This window comes from Meleagris gallopavo, chromosome 4, assembly GCF_000146605.3.
Source record: "Meleagris gallopavo isolate NT-WF06-2002-E0010 breed Aviagen turkey brand Nicholas breeding stock chromosome 4, Turkey_5.1, whole genome shotgun sequence".
Taxonomy (NCBI): Eukaryota; Metazoa; Chordata; class Aves; order Galliformes; family Phasianidae; genus Meleagris; species Meleagris gallopavo.
The window spans coordinates 61,324,797-61,348,983 of record NC_015014.2 but is presented as its reverse complement, the minus strand read 5'-3'; the positions used below and the strand labels follow the sequence as shown (position 1 = coordinate 61,348,983).

The window sequence follows — 24,187 nt, the reverse complement described above, 5'->3', positions numbered from 1 at the left end:
ATTTTGGAGTCCTACGGTGCTAGCTAAATCTTCAGTTGCAGAGTATATTGCTAATGGAATTGTATGTAGTCATTACAGATGAGCCAAGGAAATAAAATTGTGTCAACTGTAATTTCATAGAGAGGAAATGTTCTGCCAAGGAAATAAATAATTTGGGGAAACTCCCACTTTCAGAATATATATATTTTTGGGAACTCCCTTTGCATCTGTCAGCAGCGGAACTGTGTGCAGGAATAGGGCTTGATCCGTTGCATTTTTACTTCTCAGTTACATTATGATGATTATTTTTTAAACTATGCTAAATTGTGCCAGAAGCACTTGCAAAGGATAACATTTAATGATCAAATCAAAGTCAGTATGCCACATTCTTGTACTTGTGTCAAGTTTATTGGGGGGGAAAAAACTAAGAACAATTTACAATTTCATTTTAAAATTGATATATTTTTCCTCCTCAGGTGCATTTTAGATACTGTAGACTGTGTGTGTGTATTAATATACAGTTCTATATATAGGTACATATAAGTAGACCACAGACATATATTTCTATATATATATCATATTATTATAACTTCTTCAGTTCTTCCCCAGTAAGCAGAATGAGGAAATGATAGCAGAAGATTTAAGAACTGTCACTTATCTGGCATTGAAAGTGGATTTCTGAAAATCCAGGCTTCATTTCTTCCCCTTGTTACTGATAATGATTATTATTTTTGTTATTCTGCAGGTCACCTGGCAGAAATAATTCTGATGTATGGTTATTCTCATTTTCACAGGGCTGCCTTACCTAGCAGATGAAGTATTCAGGTGAGTAACTTAAACCAGTTCTTTTACAATATGTAGTTGTAGAGTATCCTGTTAACAAATGTATGTTCTCAATATACTGGATGTGTTCCCACTGTGATCTAGTATCTTGGTCTAAACTAGATTGGTTGAATCACTAAAACAATAAAGCTTATAATAATCTACTCCTGATTCAAGCTTACTAGCCAGTAGAGCAGAATATAGTTGTCTTTCCTGTCTTACTATACTACAGACTTTTACCAAAAGAGATAATGTATGAACTCTTATGTCACTCTGAGTGGAATCTGATCACTAGGACGGCTACTTGCTCTGGTGGAAGAGAAGTGGTCGTTGTGCTTTTCTTTTGTTCCCGTTGTTGGCTTGTTAATTTTTCTGCCTCATCTTTTGCTCAGTCCGCTTTTATTTGCGGTCCATTCTTGCAGTTTCCTGTAAATTGGTCAGTAAGAGGAAGCTCTCTTGCTGCAGATAGCTCAACACCTCAGCTGAACCAGTGCGTTAATACCAGTAAGTTTAGTATAGCATGAGATACATCTTTTACAGCTCTTGCTTTGGGCTAGCTGTGGTTACTTTTGACTGCGAGCAAGAGCACTTATTAACATTGGCAGAGATGATGATTGACTGTCTTTCACAAGCAGTGGTCCTAATAGAGTGAAAACCAAACATAAAGTTGCTTTTGATGTTTTGGTTCTTCCTAAGTGAGATCTCATAATGTCAGAGAGGTGAAGCGACTGCTTTTGGTTGAAGTTCTCTCTGAGCTGGGTTGGGTGCAAGGCCTCACTGATATTATGGGGATAAATAAAGGTTAGTAGTCTGAAAACTATATGCCAACATTCCTTGCAAAACTGAATTTTGCACTGTAGAGGAGGACTTATTTATTCCTTTTTCACTTTGTGACAGACATGTTAATCAAACCCATTACAGTTTTGCATCTATTCGGGCTCTGTATTTGTAGTTTTGAAGCACAACCCTTCTGATTAATGTTTGGAGTAGAAAACTAAGCTGAATTTTCATTCTATTATATGAATGATCATCTGTGAAACACACAAACTGTCTTTGGTGGTTTTGGTGTGTTTTTGTTCCTCATTAGAACACCAGCTTGTGCCTATGCACGTGTGTATTCATTCTCTATGACCATCTGGATAGAAATCACCAGAAAAATCAAAAGGGGATCTTGGAACTTGAAATGAAAAATTCTGTATTTGTGAATACTTATATGAAGAAGGCATCATCAAAAAGATTAGAATGGAAAAAGTAGTACTTCAGGAACATACTGAATGTATGAAATATTAATTAAAAATGAGACTGTGGAACCCAAAGAGCATTGTGTTACATCTGCAAACTTTGGTAGGGGTAAAACCAACATTAAAGTGTATCAGACTGATGTTTGGAATGGATATTCTGCAGTGTTACATCTACTCAAGCTCTGTCTCTTTTGATCATAGCTTTTTTTTAATGGGGTAGAGATAAAGGCTGAAGGATAGTAATGCAAGCTTAGAAGAGTATGCTGGATAGCAGAAAACAATCGTAACAGCAGAAAATGGGGAGAGGAAGAACTGCTTTAAAACACCCTGTGTTAATTTTTGATATCAGTTGTCAATTTCAACTTCATGGTGTATGGGACAAATTAATTTCATGGAAACATAGAATCATCAAGATTGGAAAAGACCTCCAAGGTCATCCAGTCCAACTGTCCACCTACCACTAATATTTCCTCAAACTGTTTCCATAAACCATGACCCTGAGTACTACATCTAAATGTTTCCTGAACACCTCTAGACACTCAATAAGATCCCTGGGCAGCCTGTTCCAGCACCTGACCACTCCCTCAGAGAAGAAACTTCTTTTAATCTCCAACCTGAACTTTCCCTGTCACAACATGAGGCCATTTCCTTTGGTCCTATCACTCATTATGCAGGAGAAGAGCCAACTCTCACCTCACCACAGCCTCCCTTTAGGGAGTTGTAGAGAGCAATAATGTCTCCCCCGAGCCTCCTCTTCTCCAGACTGAACAATCCCAGTTCTCTCAGCCATTCCCCATAAGACTTGTGCTTCAGATCTCACACAGTTTTGTTGCCCTTCTCTGGACATGCTCCAGAGCCTTGATGTTTTTCTTGTAGTGAAGGGCCCAAAACTGAGCACAGCATTTGAAGTGCAGCCTCACCAGGGCTGAGTACAGAGGGATGATCATCTCCCTGTTCCTGCTGGCAACACTATTTCTGATACAAGCCAGGATGCTCTTGGTCTTCTTGGCCATCTGAGCACACTGCTGGCTCACGTTCAGCTGAGTGTCAACCAACATCCCCAGGTCTGTTCCTTCCACACAGACTATTCCTCCCAACTTGGTATCACTTGCAAACTTACTGAGGGTGCACTCGATCCCTTCGTCTAGGTCATCAATCAAGGTATTAAACTGGATAGGCTCCAATACCAACCCCAGGGGAGCACCACTCGTGACTGATCACCATTTGATTTAACTCCATTCACCACCACTCTCTGGGCTCAGCCCTCCAGCCAGTTCTTTACCCAGCAAAGAGTGTAGCTGCCCAAGCCATGGGCTGCCACCATTCACAAACTGCTGAATTGCTAATTCACAAACTGCTGAAATGTAGCATTCTTTGCAACTGTTGTTGAAAGATTTGTTAATTATACCACTGAGTCAGTTGAGTATTGGTTCTTATTAAAAAGCATCATAACGTTGTCTTAATATGCTGCTCTTTACAGCACACAGTAAGTGTGTGGTGCTTACTCTCTGCTCGCCCTTCTTGTACTGCCTGGCCTGGAAGGAGTCTATTCTGGAAGTAAGCTTTGCTCAGCGTGCTGGGTTATGTAAGTCTTGTCGATCATTCTGCAATACATGAGTTGCTTTTGAACTTTCTGGCACAGTGTGTGTTGGCTGATTCCAGACCAGAGAATGATCTGAATTCTTTTAAGAGCTCCAAATGAAAATAATAATGTGTAAAACAGTGGCATTTGTCTTTTACCATCAGCCGGTGATGCTTGTCCTGTAGCATCGTTGCCCTTATGTTGTAAACCCATGGATAAGAATTCCATTGTCTTGTGGTTTGTGTAGTGACAAATGTACAGACAGGGCTTGCTCTGAAGCATGTATATGCTGCACAGTCTTTCAGAACAAGCATTTCAAAGTTAGTGGGTTGAAGATGGAAGGACAAACTCCAGCCATAAGGGAGAAAAGGGAGATGATGGACTTAGCGTAGTTCTGTGGTGTGAGGCAAGGACCCGAAGCACGGCAGCATTTCTGAGCCATGCCTCTGCTGGTGCTGCCTGAACACACTGTAAGGGAGAAGGGCTACCTTCTTCTTCTCCCACGGGAAAGCAGTTGGTGGAAAGGTGAAGAAGAGGCAAGCAAGCACTGGAAAATCCCCCGCTGCGTGTCTTGCAGTCTCACAGAGGCTTGAGGTAACGCACGGCTTGATTTACAGCCTCTGTGGGATATTGGGAAATCTGACAAAGACTGTGCTGCCCACTGACTCTGGGGGGAAACAGGAAGTAACAAAGGAAACAAGTCATTGCCTAGGCGTCCCTTTTGGCCACGCTGCAGTGCAGATGTACAAGCAGTCGGGGCACAGCTCCTCCTTTGTGTGCACTGTAGTTATCGCCGCCGCTCTCAGCCTGTTTATACACAAAAAGGAGAGGAGCACAGCAATGTTCCTGTCATGCCTGAGAGGGGCTATCAGCTGCTAATGGCTTTGTCCTCACAAAGGAAACTATCATACGGTGAAAGCGTCAGCAGGAAAACTATGTGTCGATCAGGAGCGGTGACAAGGTGAGTGCATGCTTCTGGCTTGTATTTCTGTCATCTTTCCTCTTTTAGGTAGAGAGCAGATTAAAACTAAGAGAAGAGAACTGACTGGAGGAAAAATGCTTTTAACTTCTGCATCTTATGCAGAAAACGGCCAAGAATTGGATGGGGAAAAATGAGGAGAGTGTTGGTTGGAAACACTCACCTGATAAGAAAAGCAAGTTGAAGCGAGCTGAATGGAATGAGCATATTTATAACGTGCACCTCTGTCAGGCTTAGTTCTCTATTCCCTTTGTCCTTAAGATTTATTTCTTCTCACTGTTTGTGCTACGCTTAATTCTTCTGAGAAACTATTGGGACAGGGGCTGTGGGGAGTACTACAAAATGCGATGTGTAACTCAGGAAAGTGGGAGAAACATGAAAGAGTATTTCAGATATATTGGGAATATTTATTAAATAATGGAAACGAGACCTGAAATTTTTTGCAGAAAGCAGTTTTGCAGATGATAAATATGTAGGTGATTGAACTGGAGAACTCATTTTTGCGCAGAATTGTAGAAAGCACATTAGGAAAACTTTTATTACATTTCTCTGTATATGCTGTGCTGCCTTAGTTTTGGTTCAGCCTTTGAATGCTGAAATTTCAGTCATCTGCGTTATACCAGGAATGCATTCATTTCTGTAAGTTACACGCATATTTAGAAGGAAATCCACATCCTGCTTTGCTTGGTTTTACTTTCAAAACAGTATTTAAAGATCAGATGTTATGAGATGTTGTGGAATTAAAATTTTTTTCAGACATAATTTGCATGAAGACTCTTGTGACAAATCCAGAACAGATTTAATTTTTACTGCAATTCAGGAGGCTTGTGTTTTTGTTTTCAGCACGACCAAAGGGCCTCCAGTACTGACCATAAATATTATTATAACAAGTGAAAACTTTTAAGACAACTTTTGGCAGCCGTAGCTTCAGCGATGAGGTTAATGTGTCTTTAGACTTGTACACTGCAAGGCGTGGGGATGATCACATCTGCTATATGTTCTGCTGAGGTTCAGCAAGGAACAAGGACTCGTGGCTCTTCTAGGGTGCAACCCTTAGTTGGATCAGCTGTATCAATTTAATCGAGCTAATGCCAATAGCTCATAAGGCCAAAAGGAGTAATTGTTCCTTCATAACACATCTGGAACAGATTATGTGGCTGAAGGAGTTCCTTCTGATACTTTTTGAGAAAGGTGTACTTGTGGGATAGGCTTGGACTGACTTTACTGATAGTTCCGAAGTATGCTGCAAACTGGCTTGGTCTGCCAAACAAAGTCTAGGAGACCGGTTTGCATGTATGAATTAATTACAGTATTGATTGTATCATGCTCAGTAGTGTTAGCTACATTGCTCTGTCTTTCAGAAAACTCTGTTGAGTGATGAAGCAAGTCCTATTAACTGCTGTTCCAGTGTCTCCCACTATGTTTTAAAGTCTGTTGTCTCTCACAGAGTCATAGAATTGCCGTGGGGGTCATCTGAGAAAGGAAGTGGTGCAAGGCCTTTTGCTGCTGTCTTCCTCTGCTAGCTCAGATGGTTCATTTCAACAGTGTTTCAGGGAAGAGGAGGCTGATTTAAGCCTTGTGCTGCGTGTGGGACTTGATGGAGAAAATTTTAAACTATGTACTTAGTCCCTTGATGACAAGAACAGGAGGAATAAAGTATGTGGCTTTTACTAGAAGCTTGCACAAAAGAATTAGCATAAGTATTTTAGCTTGTGTCTTGTAACAGAGGGCTGCCATCAGACAGGTAGGGTAGCCTGGCCCCGGTGGCTTTTAGTGGATCTCTCCTATTATCTTCCTTGTCTGCTCAGTGAAGGAGGCTTTGCTTATGCACCTGGGATGAAAATATGTAAGAGGGTCTTTGGCTTGTAGGGCAAGAATATAATGGCATAAAAAAAGGCATCTGGGAAGTACCTTTTCATTCTTAATGATCACAGTGCTAATAGGCTCTACAGTGCCTTTGTGCTTGCTATTGACCATACTTGGTAATGGAGCCTTGATCTGTTCCTCACGTAATAGATTAAAAAAAAAAAAAAAAGAAACTATCAATATCAAGAGTGGAAAGATCTGGAAAGATCTATTTTGGGGAGCTAAAGACAACTATATTATAGATGCTACCACCAGGAAAATCTTCAAGAGCATCAATTCTTCTTTCATCCCACCCCTAAAATAAAGATCCCATGGATATTTTGTTTTGACAGCTTTCTCCTAGCAGCAGGATGCAAAATAGCATCTTGTGTTCTTCAGGGTTGTTTTGTACTCTCAACAAAAAAAAAAAAGAAAATCTGTTTGGGAATAGATTCAAAGTACTGATTTAAGGGAGTTATTTCAAATGTTTCAATCCGGAATACCGAAGTCCTCCCTGTGTGTCAGTAACTTCAGCCCCAGCCTACATATGAGAATGGGAAGTGGGAAAGGTTACAATGAGATCCAGAAAATATGCATAGTTAAGCTGATTGGAAAGCTCTGTGTTGTAGGAGAAATATGTACTTGCCTGCGGGGAGTTCTGCCACACCTCCTTTATTCACGCAGGTAGATGGGGAAGTTTGAGGGTTGGTCTGTATTTTCAGAACTGTTTTATTGTAAATCTGCAGAGATAAGGAATGATTGTCGAGAAGAGGAAGCAGAACATGATACTTTGTTGTCCTTCCTTTTGGTTAAATCCTGTACTGTCTGTACTGTAGAACTGGATTCTTTACCTGCTTGTTTCTCTGCTTCCATGTAATAATTTTTTGTTGTCTTCCTGCTATTCTGGCTTTCCAGCAGCTATCCATGCAGAAGGCTGCCATGACCTAGTCAAATATTTGTGTTTTCTGTATTTACCTAGGGAGGGATACCCTTGTCCCCAGTGTTTGCCATTGCCTTCCTAGAATCTCAGCTTGTGGTTGTTTTGGATAACCTCCCTGAGGTACTTAACTCTCCCTTTTCTGAAATGTTTTCAGTCTAAATACAATAACACTGAGATTATTGCTTAATTCCAGAGGGGAATTGCTGAAGTCCTTTCTTCTGCTCTTTGCTATTTGAAAACAAACCTGTGATGATCTTCAAACAATGCCAGTTGGATGGCATTGAGACTAATGCTAGAATTAGATGAAGGAATCTGAGATCAGAGTATATCTTGCTGAATAAAAAGTTTGCTTTTGTTTCATCTCTTTTTTCTGAATATAGTTAGAAACAGACTGAAATCACTTCATCATGAATTAGTTTCAAATGTTTGAATGTTGATGTACTAGCTCTTAAATTCAGAAGTTTACCCAAGACATGCCTTTGTGTTCCTCATTTCAAGGAAATGGCTCTTAGTACTGCAGTGTTGGTTGGTGTTAGCAGCCAGCTGATTAATGCCCTACTGCCCTTTGACTTTACTGTAAGATGTGGAAAAATTATTTGAAGGATTTGAAGGATATTTTATTTTAGACTTAATACTTTTTACTATTTTAGTAATTCTTAAATATTATAGGTCCACTTCTTGGACCTATTAATACACCACTATTGCTAGAAATTTCATTGCAGAGAGGAGGAGGAAGGCCCAACTCAGCTTGGGAAAATCTCAATTACCCGATAAGAACAGGAATGGATTAGAGCAGAGTGTTTTACGCAACTGGATTTTTAGCCCAATTCCGTTGCCAGTTGAAGAAAGAAGAGTCTCAGAGTGATACATCAGGCAGAAAAAAACTGCTGCTTTTAAAAGGATAGTTCTCCTGGTAACCTGTATAAGGTGGTGGCAGAAACAGTGGGAACTGCAAAGGCTCTTGGTGAAGCATGGCATTAGTAACTTCTGTGTGAGTGGAAGGCATCCTGCAGCAATCTGAGATGGATTTGATTTGCATTGTCACGTGTGGCGTTCAGTATAAGATTATACACTGACGCTATTAGTTAGAATAAAGCATACAAATGTGAGAAGCATATTATTAATAACTGCATATGGCTACTAAAATCTGACCATTGATTCCCTCACTGTACAGAAAGCTACATTCAGTGCCCATGTGTGGTATGGAGCTTTAGAAAAGAAACTGGTTTTCTTTCTAGTCTACGTATTATCATCTGATGCTGTTTTAAGATATAAATAGTAAAATAACATTTATTAAGCACTCTTCTATTGCTTTGACCACTGTCAGTCAGTTTTGAGAACTGAATAAAAATAAATTGGGACTTTCTGTGCTATGTTTTTTATACCTCACAAACTTCCTGGAACCTATGAGCACGCGTCTGTCCTGCATACTTGACTGCTGAACCATGTTAGTTGTTTGGAAAACTTGGTTAAGGAAACAAGCTTTGTTTCTCAATCCTCATTTCCTGAAGTAAAATCTAAGTTTGAAACTGCTCTTAATTAATTATTCTAAATTGCAGGAAGATGGCCTCAGAAGAACAGGTCTGGCCGGTCCCAATGAAGGCAATTGGAGCACAAAACCTTTTGACGATGCCTGGAGGAGTGACCAAATCGGGCTATCTTCATAAAAAGGGAGGCACTCAGTTGCAGATCTTGAAATGTAAGTTCAGTGGTTTTAATTTTTGCCTTTAGAGCCATAAACACGCTTCCTATTAATGGGCTCTTGAATCAAGCCAGTCTTCCTCTTACTTTTTCTGCATTGTAATACAATTTTACAGGAATATATGTATTAAAGACTCACATTGAAAGAATTTGCTTTAATTGTTTTGAAACTGTAAGTCTTAGATGACAAGTGTTATGATTGATTTTCTTGTATTTAGTTAAATCTTTTGTCAAGGCCTTAAGAAGTAAGACTTTAAGGCAGAAACAGATGGCAGAAACAATTTCGAAGATTCTTTTATAAAATAAATTAGTGCTCAGCTTTTTCTACAGTTGGTTTTTTAGTACTGGAAAAATATCCCCATCTCATGCTGCTGTTGTGGAATGGAAATTTTCTGCTGAGATTAGACTGTGCTTAGTAATAGTAATTACTTCTGGAATCAGAATCCATTTAATAGGATAAAATGTAAGACTTCGAGTTTAATTTGTATTCTAGTCATTTCCTATGCCTGTTTACAACTAAACTGTGTTTATACAACTAAGGGCAAAGATTACCATCTTTGATAAAGGTGATGGGAGAGTTGGCACTTAGCTTTAAGAGAAAAAAAGAAGCACTTTATTGCCAGCTTTATGCATTACGTACTGCCACCTTTAAGAAGAAAGGAGATGTTCACCCCAAATCACAATAGGTTGAACTAAATAGCTATTTGTAGCCCACGTTTACATTCCTCTCTTGTTTCAGGCTGCACTCTTAGGTTAGCTTGTTCTCCCAGAGAAGGAGCACAGGTGGAGGTCAGGCTTGCAGTCTCTGGGGTTTCTTTTGGAGAGCTTCATGTGACTGGTCAGCAACCAGCTGCCACTCTGCTGCTTTGTGCCCTTCTATAGGGATTAATGAAATTCACTCAGGCATCCTAACTTGGGTACAGCTACTGAGGATCGCACTGCCTTTGGATTTATATCTTACTTGTTTTTTCTTTATCAGGGCCGCTGAGATTTGTGATTATCCATGAGGGATGCATTTACTACTTTAAGACCAGCACATCTGCATCTCCACAGGGTGCATTTTCTTTGAATGGTTACAACAGGTGAGTGCCAAAACTTAACACCTTAGGCCCTTGTACTTAATTGGGGTAGGAACTGCCTTTCATTTTGAGTAGTTAATTCAGCTATGTTTGTTGTTTTGGTCAGGCACTGGTCTCACATTGCAAGAGAAAATACCTTTCAAATTGTATATATGTTTCCAGTACTGTGCAAGAGTACATCCTTCATCTTTTGTAATCCTCTAGTAAAGCTTTTAAAATTGCACAGGGCTTACCACTGCAGTGGGTTGGTGCTTGTTCTTTATTTGATGTGGACTTTGCACACATAGGTATGGATTCCTCCAGACAAATTATCTGGAATTGAAGCAGAATATTTAAAGTTCCTGATTCAGTAACACTAATTGGTGTCAAAATTGAATCAACTATAGGAGTAATAAAATGAGAGAATACATGTGCAAAATGTCTGACTCTTTCCACTATACGTTATAAATTTTAACATTTGCTTTTTAAGTGGAAGACAAAAATAAATGGCTTTCAAGTTAACCAGAATCTCACTGAGTGCACATGTACAGGGCCTACTATTTGCACTCAGTATTAACCTCAGGAAATTGCTGTTGCATACGATGCTAAGAAAAGACAAGTAAGATACAGAATGTAGAGAAACAAACTATTGTTGGCCCTAACTGCTGCAGTTTTATTGTCTACATAAATGTGCTTGTTGTCCCTGCACTGCTTAATGCTCTCAGACCTTTAGGATAAGGAAATCTCTCTCACTGTAGTAGGAAGGCTTTTTAACTGACCACCACAACAGCGTATTTGCTGGGGATGCTGCTATAACATGGCCATGATACCAGCTTCTGTAATCGTGATATTATGAAAAATAGTGCGGATTTTGTAATTGCTAGAAACTCTCATTGCTTTTTACATATCTCTGTATCTGCAGCCATCTTGGTTGTAGAATTGGGACCAGCTCATAGTTAGTGTTATGTGTGGACATAAGCATTACTGGAAAAAAGCTTGAAGTGAAAGAAATTTTCATTTGTTAGACTGGGCAGTTTCATAAGAGTGCATGAAAACAAGTTACTCTAAGGCTTCCCTAGACTTCTGTTTTTCAGATTTCATTCAATAGCTTTTACATTTCAAGTGTGGACAGCACGTGAGACAGTGCTGAATGTTCTGGTGGCTCAGAATGCGGGAAACATTGCCATTCCTCCCAGACATATGATGGTTATTTTCCATAGTAACATCTCTATTGGTCTTAAATTAGTGAATGAAGTAACTTACAGTTCTTTTGTGGCGTAGTTCTAGGCCAGATTAAAAAAAAAAAACACAAAACACTGTGACTTACAATTTAAAATTAGAGTTGGAGTTCTAAAAAGATACCAACTTTCTGAAAAAACGTTGCGCTTTGCATTGTTCTTAGTGCCAACTGCGAGGTGCTGATTAATATCTTTTAATTATTATTTTTATTTTTGTTTTTCCCAAAATCATGTTCATTTGCTTTGGTACTAACCAAAAGTCAAAAAACCTTATTTGTAGGCTTACAAGCTACCTTCCATAAATAGGATGTACAGAAATACTGTGTTCTGTGAGGAAATTAGCGAGGTCAAAAGTATAGGAACAAGAAGAAAGAGAGCCCCAAAAACTTTCATTCATATTTCTCTATAGCTTGTGCTGAGTAAATCCTACTGGTGTTACTTCTGGATTGCACACAGTCTTATGATTTTAGTCTCCTTATTCTTTCAAAACATTATAGTGTGCATTTCTGAACAGGGTTCTTTTGTGCCTCTGTGAGGACAGAGCAGTGTTTTCTCATTTCAGAATCCCATGTGGAAAAAATAAAAGGCAGGAAACTTTTCTAATTTGGTTTGTGAAACAGGTTGAATTAAACTTTTTCAAAAAAAAAAGCTTATTAAAAAGTTTATTAGAACTGTTTATTGAAGAGGTCAAAACATCATCTACGTCTGGTGGATGAAGTGGTGCCTTTTCTCCTGTCAGCACTCTTGCATTATCCATGCTATTGCTTCAATGAAGGAGAACTACAATTATGCAGATTAGTGTTTTAGTGAGGTGTTGTTGCTGATCTTGGGGATTATTTTCAGCAAGGTAGAGCAGGCTGATAAAACTGCTTTCTGAGCTGTGACTTGCACAGCAGAATTAACTTTACGGATGAAGTGGTTTCTGTATATTGGTTCTTCTGTTTCCAGGGTTATGCGGGCAGCTGAAGAGACGACATCAAGCAATGTGTTTCCTTTCAAGTTAGTTCACATTAGCAAGAAGCACAGGACATGGTTTTTTTCTGCTTCTTCTGAAGATGAAAGAAAGGTATGTCCTACTCCAAGGGAAATCATATTGCAAGTGAAAAAAGTGGATCTTGGGCTTCCCTAAAATCTATGTGAAGTGGGCACACAGCTGTAACCAAAGTCTGTACATCTGGTTCTTTGGGCTCCTCTGAAAATAACGCCTGAAGTTTTAACTATTTGTGCAAATTGTAATTTGTTGTAGTGTAGGGAATGGCTATAAGTGGCATAGTTGATGTTACAGTTGTCTTCATATTTCTGGCTTTTAGCCGTGGAATTAATATTTGTATGGTAAACTTCTGATTAAGTATAAAAACTTGTTCAGTGAAATCTACCAATACACAGACTATGAGCAGGTGCATGGCTTTAGGAGTAACAACTGGAAATTCACAAATCAAAAGTTGAACAATTTAATATGTTCTTGTAGGATTTTCAATAGTCAAAACATTTTGACTAGTAAATCCTTTCAATACTTATATAAAGGTGTGGATAAATGATATTTCATTTACACAGTCAGTCTGGTCTTGCAGAAGAGAAAGATACTGTGCATCTTTGTGTAATAATTTAAAGATTAATGTGTTGGATGTTGTGGATTTATTTATTTAGAATTGGATGTTATCCCTGAGGAGGGAAATTGATCACTACCACGATAAGAAAGAAACAGTAACAGAATTCAGGTATGAAACTTTAATCTTTGTTTGCCTTTTCCCACTCTTCTCTTTAGCTCTCAGTAGTGTTGTTTCTTGGCTCTTGGCACCTACAAGTTATTTACTGCTAAGTATTAACAGCTGCAGTAGGCTTCAAGAATGAAGGACCTACCTAACAGATAGATTAAAGAGTAGCAGGACAAGTAAATCATTTTACTAAGAGAAATTAAAATGTTAGTTTTGTATAAAACAAAGAAAAATATCAGTGGCAGCAACAGATTTAGCTATTGATAGAGGAATGGATTGCTTCTGCTTTTCCAGTATTACTTTCCAGTGCTGCAGTCTTGCTAGCAGATGTCTTTATTTTTCCAAGACCTCTAACATAGTGATGCAAAAGAGACTCTGCCTTTTCTTTTGCAGTGACTCTGGTTCTGATGCAGACAGTTTCTATGGCTCAGTTGAACGTCCCATTGATATCAAGTATTCTCATCATTCAGCAGATAATGAAGGTGACAATTTTTAGACATTGATAAGTGATTTTTTTTAATCTTGTTTTCCTTCTGGATTCTGCAGGAACTATTCCAGTAGCTGAAGCAGACTGTCTGATCTAGTTTGCAACTGAGAACTAAAAATTATTATTTTTATGAGTTGCATAGAATTGTTGTAATTTGAAATCAGAAACAGTCTGTGTTGTAAAACCATCACTAAAAAATAAGTGGTAACTAAAGGAATTCAGCCTTGGCCAGGAGGTGTCTGAAACCTAATGCAATCTTAATATCACCCCTAATAATACAACCTTAAATTTTTAACTTACACTTTTATTAAGACCGCATGTTGGAAAGCTGTAGATCTAGCAGGAAGATAAAATATTTGAGCGTGTCCATAGGTCATAGTCTGGAGATCCATGCCCTGGGGAGAGAAGGGTGTTGGGGGAGGTACACCCTGAAAGCCTGTTCTGACAGTGTGGTGAAACATTGTGGAGATAGCTGCCTCTTAGCTAGGCTGTAAAAACAATTCATCTGTCCCAAGAGGTAGCAGTAATTCACTCTGGGATGTTGTTGCAGCTGTGCTGTAGTCTGCTTAGTGCAAACCAGAACTTCTCTCAGTTCAGGAAGATCTTGCATTAGACATTTGAATGGCCTAGGTGGGACGCATTGGATAACATCCTTCAATGACTTTCAAACTGAGTAACTTTTTAAAGTAAGGCTTGAAGTGAAGTCTTTCTTAGCATTCTTTTTTTAATTCTGTTTGATAACTTGCTGTAACAATTCTGGCTGTGTGTGTTGATTTTTTTAGATAGAAATGGGGATTTTGCAGAAAGCTTGTCAGATTGAGATTCACAGCATATTTAGCAACTAACTTCTTAGTCAAGAAACACAGTACAGTCCAAATGAGGAGACTTGCTTTGTGATCCTGCAGAGTTCCTTTAGTAGGCATTTTCTGCCCTTTCAGATTTCTCATGGTAGGGTTGATTGGAGCAAGAACTCTGATTTCCTGAAAGGAAATTCCTGACCATTTTTCCTGACTAAGACAAAAAAAAAAAAAAAAAGGGAGTTTGTGTAGGAAATCCGGTTGGATTGTTGCAAAGCAGAGGAAAACACTCATCAGCTTTTTGTATAGGGTTGTGGTTTAGAACACCAGTGTTTATGGGAGGGAAAGGTTGTATACAATATGAATTATGTTTGGAGAGGCCTAGAAATCTAAATAAGGATAATTATTATAACAGTTAACTGATTTTTATCAGCTTAACCTTAGCCTTTTCCCCAGCCCCCACTGAACCTCTTTCTCTAAGGAAATACTGTGCATTGTTCTTAAGGCTCATATCACAGTCAATGATGAGAAATTACTGCCTGGAGGCAGCATGCTTTTCATGTCTTGATTATTTTGACTTAGAGACAACATTTAAGTCATTTGTTGTGGTGTATTTTGTTACCAGAGCAAGGCAAAAGAATTCATTGTTTTGCAGATGATGAGGCTTTCTTAGGCACCCATACTGCAAAGTCATAAAAGTTGGTATGGTAGGGTTGCTTTTGAGTTGCTGAGTTTTTATTTTTCCAACTTGTTTAGCAAGTATATCAGTTTGTAGTTGTGCCTCTGTAACTGATCTGAATTTTTCTGAGAAAGGCAATGCCACTACAAAGTGTCATACCAGAAGGTACATTTTAATTTCAAAGATGGAGAAAAACAAGTGTGTTATATTTTTCATTCACTGTTGTAAGCAATGGCTTTCTTGATTGATGTCAAAATTAAAGAAAACACATGCTATAAATAGCAGAGAGGTGGTTGTCTGAGTCTGACACACGGATTTTTACTTGCAGATTATGACCAGGAGGAAGATGATGAGTCTTACTTGCAACCAGATACTTCTGACATAGTGAAAGATGGTATGTGATTGCCTTTATTCCCTTCAGAAAATGCTGACAATGAAGATTATAGGATGTGGCAATGAAGATTGTAGGATGCCAGATCACCGTTTATGCTTAGTCATACCTAAAGCCCTGCAGGTGGCAAAATAACTGACGAAAGACACAGGTATCAAATCTTGAAAGGTATTTAGGGTGAAAAGAGCCTAGTAACAGCAGTAACAAACAGTTTCTGGCAAATCTGCTGCCCTGAAGGACCTTTATGTGGTCCTCCAGTCTGGAGGAGAGGGCAATGCTTTTTAAATAGCCTTTTTCCCTTTATTTCCAACAAAGGAAAAATTCTTTGCTAAGTTGACATAACCCACGCCTGAATAAAAATTGCAGGAGGTCAGTACGTGTAGTGTGCAGAATTGTGCTGAAAGTTGAATGTTTACCCAGCATTTTAGGAACTATCAGACCAAATTATAATGAATATATCTTAAACCACATAAAATAAAAGTCTAGTTTCTTGACATGTTTTGTTTCCCTGCAGTGTGCTATATTTGTGGGGTATTTTCTTTGTGCAGATATCATGGTTCTGCCCCCAGCCTACCCACCTCCACCGGTCCCTCATGTCAGAAAAGCTGCCTACTCAGAGTCGAGGTCACATTCCTTTAGTGGAAAAACTGCTGGGTCAGCAGCACCACCACCACCTCCAAAAAGGAGCTTACCTGAGATCAAGACAGAGGATTTCTTCAGTGTGAGAGAGCCCCAGTTACCGTGCCGAGCTGAACCTAACCTAAAGATTCAGTCCTCCAGCCGGAGACCAAGTGAGCAGCTGCCTCCTGTGCCCCCTTTACCTCTTTTCAAAAAGCCTTTTTGTGTCAAAGAACCTTCCTTACTGCCTCCGGAACCTCTGCCTCTATCTCACGTTCTCAATACTCCAGAAGGATGCGAGAAGCTAAAAACTTTAAACCTTTCACCACGGACTCCTCCTCCACTGCCAAGCAATAAACCCAAGTTGTCCCAGATAACGGAAAAACCAGTAGAAACCAAAGTGCCAAGAGAACATGGTAAACCAGCACTGTTTGTGCCACCAGTGCTTCCAAAGCCACCTGTGCCAGGCCACCAGCATCCTGTACTTAAACCTAGACCAGAGAAGCCTTCGTGTCCCCAATTACAGTAAGTGTGAAAATACATCCCAGTATCAAATTTTCCTTGGAGTTTTTGTTAATCAGTTCACAGACATCATTTGTCAGATTCACATTAATGTCTGCTAGTCTTCTCTGCACCATTCCTCTCATCCTCAGTACATGCTTTTTTGCCTGAGTATTTGTTATTTGGAGATTTTGTAATGAATTTTACTTTTGAAATAATTCAGAAATAAATAGATCACTTGGGGGGAAAAAAAACAAAAACAAAAAACAAATTGCCTTTTTTGTAGTTTGCTTTGGTGGGTGTCTTAAAGACTTAATAGCCTTTAATCATAATGAATAAGAAACCTTTGTGTCAGAAAGTCAGTGAACCACAAAAAAATGGTTTTAGGCCTCTGTGAAATATTTCTTATGTTAAAATCAGCTTTAGTAAGGGATGTGCAGCTAGTTGTGATGTTTAGACAGTTGGAATTACTTTTGCCAGATCATTCAGTTTTATAGAAAGAATGAACAACGCTTTAAATGCAGTACAAGAGAGAGAGATTGATTTATGGGTGTGAGTCCTTCCACCAAGATGTTTGGGCACATGATACATGAGTAGAGGCTGAGAGAATTGGGTTAGTTCAACCTTTAGGAAAGCTAATAGGAGATGTCACTGCTGCTTACAGCTACTCAGTGGCAAGGCAGGGAGAACACAAAACAAAGATCTGCAGTGACATGGCAAGAGGCAACAGACAGAAGTCATGACATTGGAAATTACGATGAGATATAAGTTATGTTATAATTTCACCTTGTGGATGGCCAACTCAGAAAGGCTGTGGAATCTCCATCCTTGGGGATACTCAACCAGACACAACTGCCTGAGCTATTTGGACCTGCTTTGTGCAGGAGCTTGGACCAGATCATCTACAGATATCCCTTTCAACCTATATTATTCTGTGATTCTAGAGCTGATAAGTCCTAAACTGAAACTTTCTCTTAAGTTCTATTTTTATTATCTCTTTAGTGGTTGGTATATTTGTTTTGTTTTCAGTGAAGATGTCCTTCAGTTTTTGTTCTGTTTCTGTCAGGAGATCACCACCAGATGGGCAGAGTTTTAGAAGCTTCTCATTTGAAAAACCAGCACTGCCCTCCAAGCCAAATCAAGCGAATGATGATTCTGATGATGACTATGAAAAAGTAAGAACAAACAGATGATATATTCTTTAAAAGACCATTTTTCCTGCTTTCTCTGTGGGAGAGCTTTGGGACATGTTTCGGGGGAAAAAGAACCTTCTGAAAATGCAGTTCTGTGTGATTTATAGATTTAAGGAATGCCTTTATAAATTCTGGTAGTCGTTGGTATACAGGAGGAAGAAACATAAGATTAAAGCACTATTAACAAGTTCAGATATCAACAGCTGTAGCTTGTTTGGATAACATGTTAGTAGTTTGAGTTTTCATTGTTCTTCATGGTCACTTAATTTCTTTGTATTTTCCTACAGGTTGAGCTGCCTACTTCAATATTTATTAATACCTCTGAATCCTTAGAAGTTGAAAGGTAGATGTGGCTTTTAAAAAGTTTCTTAAAATCCTACAGATATCTGTATTGAACAGTAGTTTAAAAATCATTTTGAGATATATAATTTGTGTTTAAAAACTTGGGAATATATCTAAATCACTTTAATGTGGAAATCATTTTCCAGCAGAGATAGTTAAGTGTTCATGTATCACTTGAGAAAACAGAGTGCTTATAAAATGATTTTACCCCCTCTGGAAATAATTGTTCTGCTAGGATGCTAAGGGGACAGAAAGCCAGATCTTCTGTGACACATTGCTGATTGATATGCTAGAACAGTAAAATTCTGTCCAATATGATGTAATATAAATTATTACAACTGAAACAGATTTTTAATAAGAATTGCCAGCAGTGTGCCCTTTTGGCCAAAAAGGGTAATGTTATCCTGGGGTGCATTAAAAAGTGTGGCCAGCAGGTCGAGGGAGGTGCTCATCTCCTCCTACTCCACTGTGGTGAGACCATATCTGGAGTGCTGTGTCCAGTTCTGGGCTCCCCAGTTCAAGAAAGACAGGGAACTTCTAGAGAGTCCAATGGAAGGCTTCAGAGATTGTAAGGGGCCTGGAGCCTTCTCCCTTAAGGGAAAGCTGAGATATCTGTGTCTGGGGAGATTCAATTTGGGTATTAGGAAAAATTTATTCTCAGAAAGAGTGGTAGTGCATTGAAACAGGCTGCCCAGGGAAGCAGTGGAATCGCCATCCTTGGAGGTTTTCAAGAAGAGGGTGGATGTGGCATGTGGCTTAGAGGGCATGGTGGTGACTGGTTGATGGTTGGACTTGGATGGTCTTAGAGGTCTTTTCCAACCTGAGTGATTCTATGATTCTGCAATTAGCAAGGACTATAAATATTTAAGGAGCAGAAGTGGATGGAGCCAGGCTCTTTTCAGTGGTGCCCAGCGACAGAACAAGGGACAACGGGCACAGACTGGAACACAGAAAGTTCCATTTGGACATGAGAAAGAAGTTATTTACTGTGAAGGTGACAGAGCACTGGAATAGGCTGCCCAGAGAGTTTATGGAGTCATCTTCTCTGGAGATACTCAAAACCTACCTGGACATTTTCCTGTGCAAACTACTTTAGGGAACCTACTTTAGTAAAGGGGGAGGGGAGGTGACTGGATTAGATGATCTCCAGAGGTCCCTTCCAGCTCCTGTAATTCTGTGATTACAGGAATCTATATGTTAATGTTTTCTGGATCATAAGCAACATATGTAATTATTGCATTGTTTTTATTTTAGGATATTTAAAGCTACTAGCCCAAAGGGACAGCCACAAAATGGATTATACTGTATTAGGAACTCATCTACTAAGGCTGGAAAGGTAACTTCCAATTGCAGAATCTGCCCCTACAAAAACCTTTTGGACTTAGAGATGCTGTGTTTTTACATGTTAAAAGTACTTAGATTTTCTTGCTTGTTGTTAAGTACTGAAACAATTGCTATTATAACTTCAGTGATTTTTTTTTTTTATAGGCTGGTCAGTTGATTGTAAATAATTCCTTAATTATGTATTGACTTTGAGCTTATTAGCTTAAACTGATTTTGTTGCGCTTTTCATTGTTAAGGTATTAGTTGTATGGGATCAATCTGCAGAAAAAGTGAGAAACTACAGAATATTTGAAAAGGTGAGTGCTCTCCTGTATATGAAGCTTTTGTGCATGTTTATAGATGTATGATATCATGTACATATAATGTGCAAGTATATGCATATGCATCACAATTAACAAGTCAAACTTACCAGAGTCCTAAAAGTAAAAGTATGCTGCTTTACAAGTATTTGTTCCAGGATGAGAATTCAGGTAACTAGATCTGGGCTTTTTGATTGCTGTACTGTATAGAAGATAAAGTAGCTGCAAATGTCCAAATCTAAATATCAGCCCCAGTTACATTCTACAGGAAGGGCTACAAAGTTCTTGAGTTTAACTTGGACTTAAATGTCTAAGTGAGAAGCTTGCAAAGCAGCAGCTTGATGGAAAGATCTTGGTTCTGATAATGTATTTTACTTCTTGTTGTCAAGTGTTTGTTGGGTGTTTTGTTTTTTCTTTTTAAACACTGAGTAGGAAGTATTGCAGCCAGTGACTGTGTTTGTTTCTGTTCTACCATAGGACTGTAAATTCTACCTGGATGCAGACATCATGTTTCTGAACATGGGGAGTTTGGTTGAATACTATAGCACTCATGTCCTACCTAGTCATGGCAGCCTGATTCTTCGGTGTCCTTATGGTTACTCTAAACCAAGGTGACAGGGCCGGCATAATTCACTGACACTGAGGAAAAATGGGTTCTCTGCTGTCTTGGAATTAAATGTGGACTTCTGCCATTGTTGGATTTCCCGTTGTTTGCACACACAACCTGAGTTTATTTCAACCATTTGTTCTCATGTGAGCTACATCTCCACTTAATGAACTCTTGGTAAAGTTTTGTAATGCAGATCAGTGGATTTTGTGCCTTTCTCTCAGAAAGATCTGAACAGACTACTCTGTGAAGGCCATCTGCAACACCTGCACCTTTTTTTTTGAAACTGCTGCTATTACTGATCTCCTTGGAATGTGGAGGAGAACAATGTCCACATGAACAAAGAAGTGTTGTGAATACAACCAAAACGGAAGAGGGAAACTTCTGAAAATACATCAGAATTCATTTGTGGCAGGGGAAATACTAATATTCTGACTTGAAGGTTTTTACTCCTTAAGTCAGGGCTGGTGCTGAACTTGTATTAATTGTATAGTTGATGTGTAAATAATGAAGTCTTTTGTGCAAATAATTTGGTTTACTACAGGTAAAGACTGGAAAAGATTGGGAAATGCAACATCTTCTAAACCAATTGATACATAAATGTAATTTGTGATTAAAATGTCCACAGTAATCAGTACTGGGGTACTGTCCAACAGATAGGGTTATGGAATCATATATATTACTTAAGAACACTCCAAGTAGGTCTAGGGCAATGCTGATTTGGTTTTAATGGGAGTCCCATTCTTTATTTCCAAACCAGAATGTTTTTTAAAACACAAGAAAAAGCTACAATTATTGTGATGTTACAATTGTTCTATAAAATTTCATGGTCAGTTTGTGAAGACCAGGTTGTCAGCCAATTGCATTCTCTTCTGTTCCAGTGCAAAGCACTCTGTTCTAGTCTACTTTTTGTAGAACTCCACTAATTTTTTCATTATTAAAATCTCTATTAGATCAAAGCAAATGCAATGCAAACAAGATAAAATTAGTTTTTAATGTACCATCAACACTATCAATTATAGGTGTTTGCAGGGTGCTTATGTTTGTTCCCTAATAACACAAGGGCTTGGTGGTTCTGGTATTGCCCTACTCCTGAATTTTTGTAAAGAGAAAGCTATTTATTTTATTGGCCTGCTACAATAACTTGGTTAATTCAAAACTACTGTCAAATTATCTTTAATAATGTTTATGAGACTTAATAAAAAGAAAGAATAATTTGCTATAACTTTTGAAATAGGAGAAGCTATCTGGTTTCTGTCAGTTTGAATCCATAAATTCCACTTTTCTGCTACCTTTACAGAGGTTATACATGTCAGGTTTAATCTTATTGTTATTAAATGGTCACAGCTTTAAGAACAATGTTACAGAATAAGAATTTCGTTTTATGAAAACAGTAAAATAGGATTTAATCCCTAAGGGATTTTTCTTAATAAGCTGTAATAATAGGACCTCACATAGAGCCAGCAATTCTTACCTTAATTCCTTCATTTTGTTTGAGACTGATATGCACAATATCAGTCATCTGCTTTCTGTTCCCACTGTAATAAACTTTTTTTGTGAGTGTAAATTAAAGAATGTGCAGTACTTAAATTTCAGATTCTGTTGAATATCGGATATATCAGATTTGTAATTCCTTTTATTTTAGATAAGTATGTCTGTGGTTCAGTGGTCTGATGTGATCCACTCCACAAAGAAAGCTCAGCCAACAGAGCACTCATAAAAACGTGGCTTTTTTAGATGCGCGTATCTGTATTTTAGGCAAGCTTTAGGTTGTTTTTTTTGTTTGTTTTTTGTTTTTGTTTTTTTTTTTTGTTCTTTTTTACAGTATTTTTATGTACTGTTTACAGAGTAAATTCTTCTCTCTCTAGGAATAACTGACTCCATCATGACAGTCATACTTACAATGTGCTATGGGGCCAAATTCAGGTATTATTTTTTTATTTTTCTTTGCAAATATACTCTCAAGATTTTTGAACTGTAAAAATACTTGTGTAATCCAGTACATATAAACCATAACACTGTCTTTACCTGTATAAGACTTGCCAATATGTAAATGTTAATGTTAATTTTCTTTTTATACAAATGTATGTATTTCTGAAGTGGATAAACTTCCAATGCCAACTCACCTATTTTGTGCAGTCTCACTGAACTTGCTGAGTATGTGCTTTAATATTTTCTCTTGTAATTGTGGTAAGTAGTGCTCTTCTAACTTCACAATTAGAAGAATTAGGTTTTAGCCCTCTTGAATCAATTTTTGTAAGCAACCATGTCAGACATTTGGCATTCTGGCCACCAGATAATGTGGCTAGAGATGAAAATTATCCATTTTCTATTTACTTCTAAGATTCTTGAGAATTGAGGACTGAAGCATTCATTTTATCTACGTGCACAAAACACAAGTGCAGCCATAATGAAAGGTACCTCAGAGGAACAGGAATGTGCTGTGCAGGAGAGCCAAGTCTCCAAAGGACTTCAGCAGCTTGCAGGGAGGAGAGGCCCTTTGCATTTCCCAGCACCTAACAGCCCTTCTGTTCAGCAATGTTGGCGTAACCCAGCAGGTTTCTCTGCCCCCTAAAGGCAAGTAGGAGAGGCAGATAGGAACACACTAAGCAATTCTTCCAGATGGATTCAAAAGAAGTCTGCAGTCACGCTCTCTTCTGAATCATCTTGCTCCTACGTACTGTTCTAGTCTGTTTGGTGGAGAATTAGATAAAGTTATGTTTCTGGTGTTTGTAGGGAAGAAAAGCACAGTTCAGAGCTCACAGTCTGTCTCTTGTGCCTCTTATGCATCTTATACACTCCAGTGCAAGCTCCTTATCTTAAAGTGGTTTGGGGAGAAGTGTAAAAGCAGTATTTGGCATGCCAAAATATGCAGTTTGTGAGTTTGGTAACATGCAAATCAAAATAATTGCTACTAATTTTGGATAAAATTCTGCAATTTCTGACCAAATTTCCGTAAAAGCTTTGTATTTGTGAGGAAGGGAAGAAAAAAAAAAACAAAAAACGAATGGTTCTGGAAATACAGGATTTAAAAAGGGACCACCAATCAATAGAGTGCAATAACGGAGCAATAGGAATACTAAAAGGGAATCTGATACTGAGCTTTTCTGTGAGACTGAGTGCTACATGCTGCTGCTTTTTTTCAGCTACCCCTCAGAACTTAAGACTTTTCAAAAGAATGTAAATAAGCAATGAGAATATTTGTGCCCTCTGTTCTGCCTCGCTTTGGAAAATTAGAAGGAATAGTGATTTCTGAAGCCTTCATGGTGATTAGTTTGAATTTGGTGACATCTGCTGGTTAGCCGTTTCCATGCAGGGCTCTACCCAACAGCAGTATCAACATGAAACGTACAGACGTCAGTTGGGTGGACATCATTCTTAAGTGACTTTGGATAGGAGCTAGTTTACAGCCTAACCCTAGGCGAAAAGCTGATGAGCTGTGTCTTTGAAGGTGAAAGCATCTTTTGGTTCATGTTTCTTACGTAAGTAGCAACACTGTTTAGCAAAATTAGTCATCTGAATGTATTTTAACCTGGATGACGATAGAGTAATATAAGCAAGAATATAAAATTCAAAACAACTACTTTGAGGTAGAATTTGCATAATCATGGAATTTACACAGACATCTGAGAACTACCTAAATACCTGACATAATGAAGCACTAAAGAGTTGTTCTGAACATTAAGTACTTCAGCTCGCCTAAGTGTCTGATGTTGTAATAGTTTCCATCTTATTAAGAAAACGTCTTGAACTGTTTTTTTCTATAAAGAGAAGCACTCTAGATGACCACGATTACAGCCTCTTAAGAGAACTCCGAGCTCTCATATTA

At 38.5% G+C, this 24,187-nt stretch overlaps 1 protein-coding gene across 5 annotated transcripts; it reads left to right on the top strand.

Annotated features, from left to right (window-relative positions):
* The first annotated feature begins 702 nt into the window (after nt 1–702).
* Nucleotides 703–22,483, top strand: SH3BP2 (SH3 domain binding protein 2). Of its 5 annotated transcripts, XM_010710463.3 has the most exons (14): nt 734–804; nt 3,523–3,627; nt 8,948–9,087; nt 10,069–10,171; nt 12,334–12,451; nt 13,033–13,103; nt 13,494–13,582; nt 15,392–15,457; nt 16,003–16,597; nt 17,640–17,748; nt 18,054–18,109; nt 19,363–19,444; nt 19,689–19,748; nt 20,229–22,483. In XM_010710463.3, coding segments are annotated over exons 2-14 (1,629 nt in total). In that variant the 5' UTR covers nt 734–804; nt 3,523–3,625; the 3' UTR covers nt 20,367–22,483. The 5 variants fall into 5 exon arrangements, with proteins under 5 accessions (XP_010708764.1, XP_010708765.1, XP_031409062.1 ...); XM_010710462.3 differs by lacking the exon at nt 3,523–3,627 and having other exon boundaries at nt 703–804; XM_031553202.1 differs by lacking the exon at nt 734–804 and having other exon boundaries at nt 3,024–3,627; nt 7,428–9,087.
* Nucleotides 22,484–24,187: the final 1,704 nt, after the last annotated feature.

What these genes read in the sequence shown, in the direction of transcription:
- SH3BP2 (XM_010710467.2), top strand. Translation starts at nt 4,476, where the DNA reads ATGCCTGAGAGGGGCTATCAGCTGCTAATGGCTTTGTCCTCACAAAGG. An exon ending in CTTCTGAAGATGAAAGAAAG is followed by an intron (nt 12,452 to 13,032) that starts GTATGTCCTACT and finishes TTATTTATTTAG; the next exon opens with AATTGGATGTTATCCCTGAG. An exon ending in TCATTCAGCAGATAATGAAG is followed by an intron (nt 13,583 to 15,391) that starts GTGACAATTTTT and finishes TTTTACTTGCAG; the next exon opens with ATTATGACCAGGAGGAAGAT.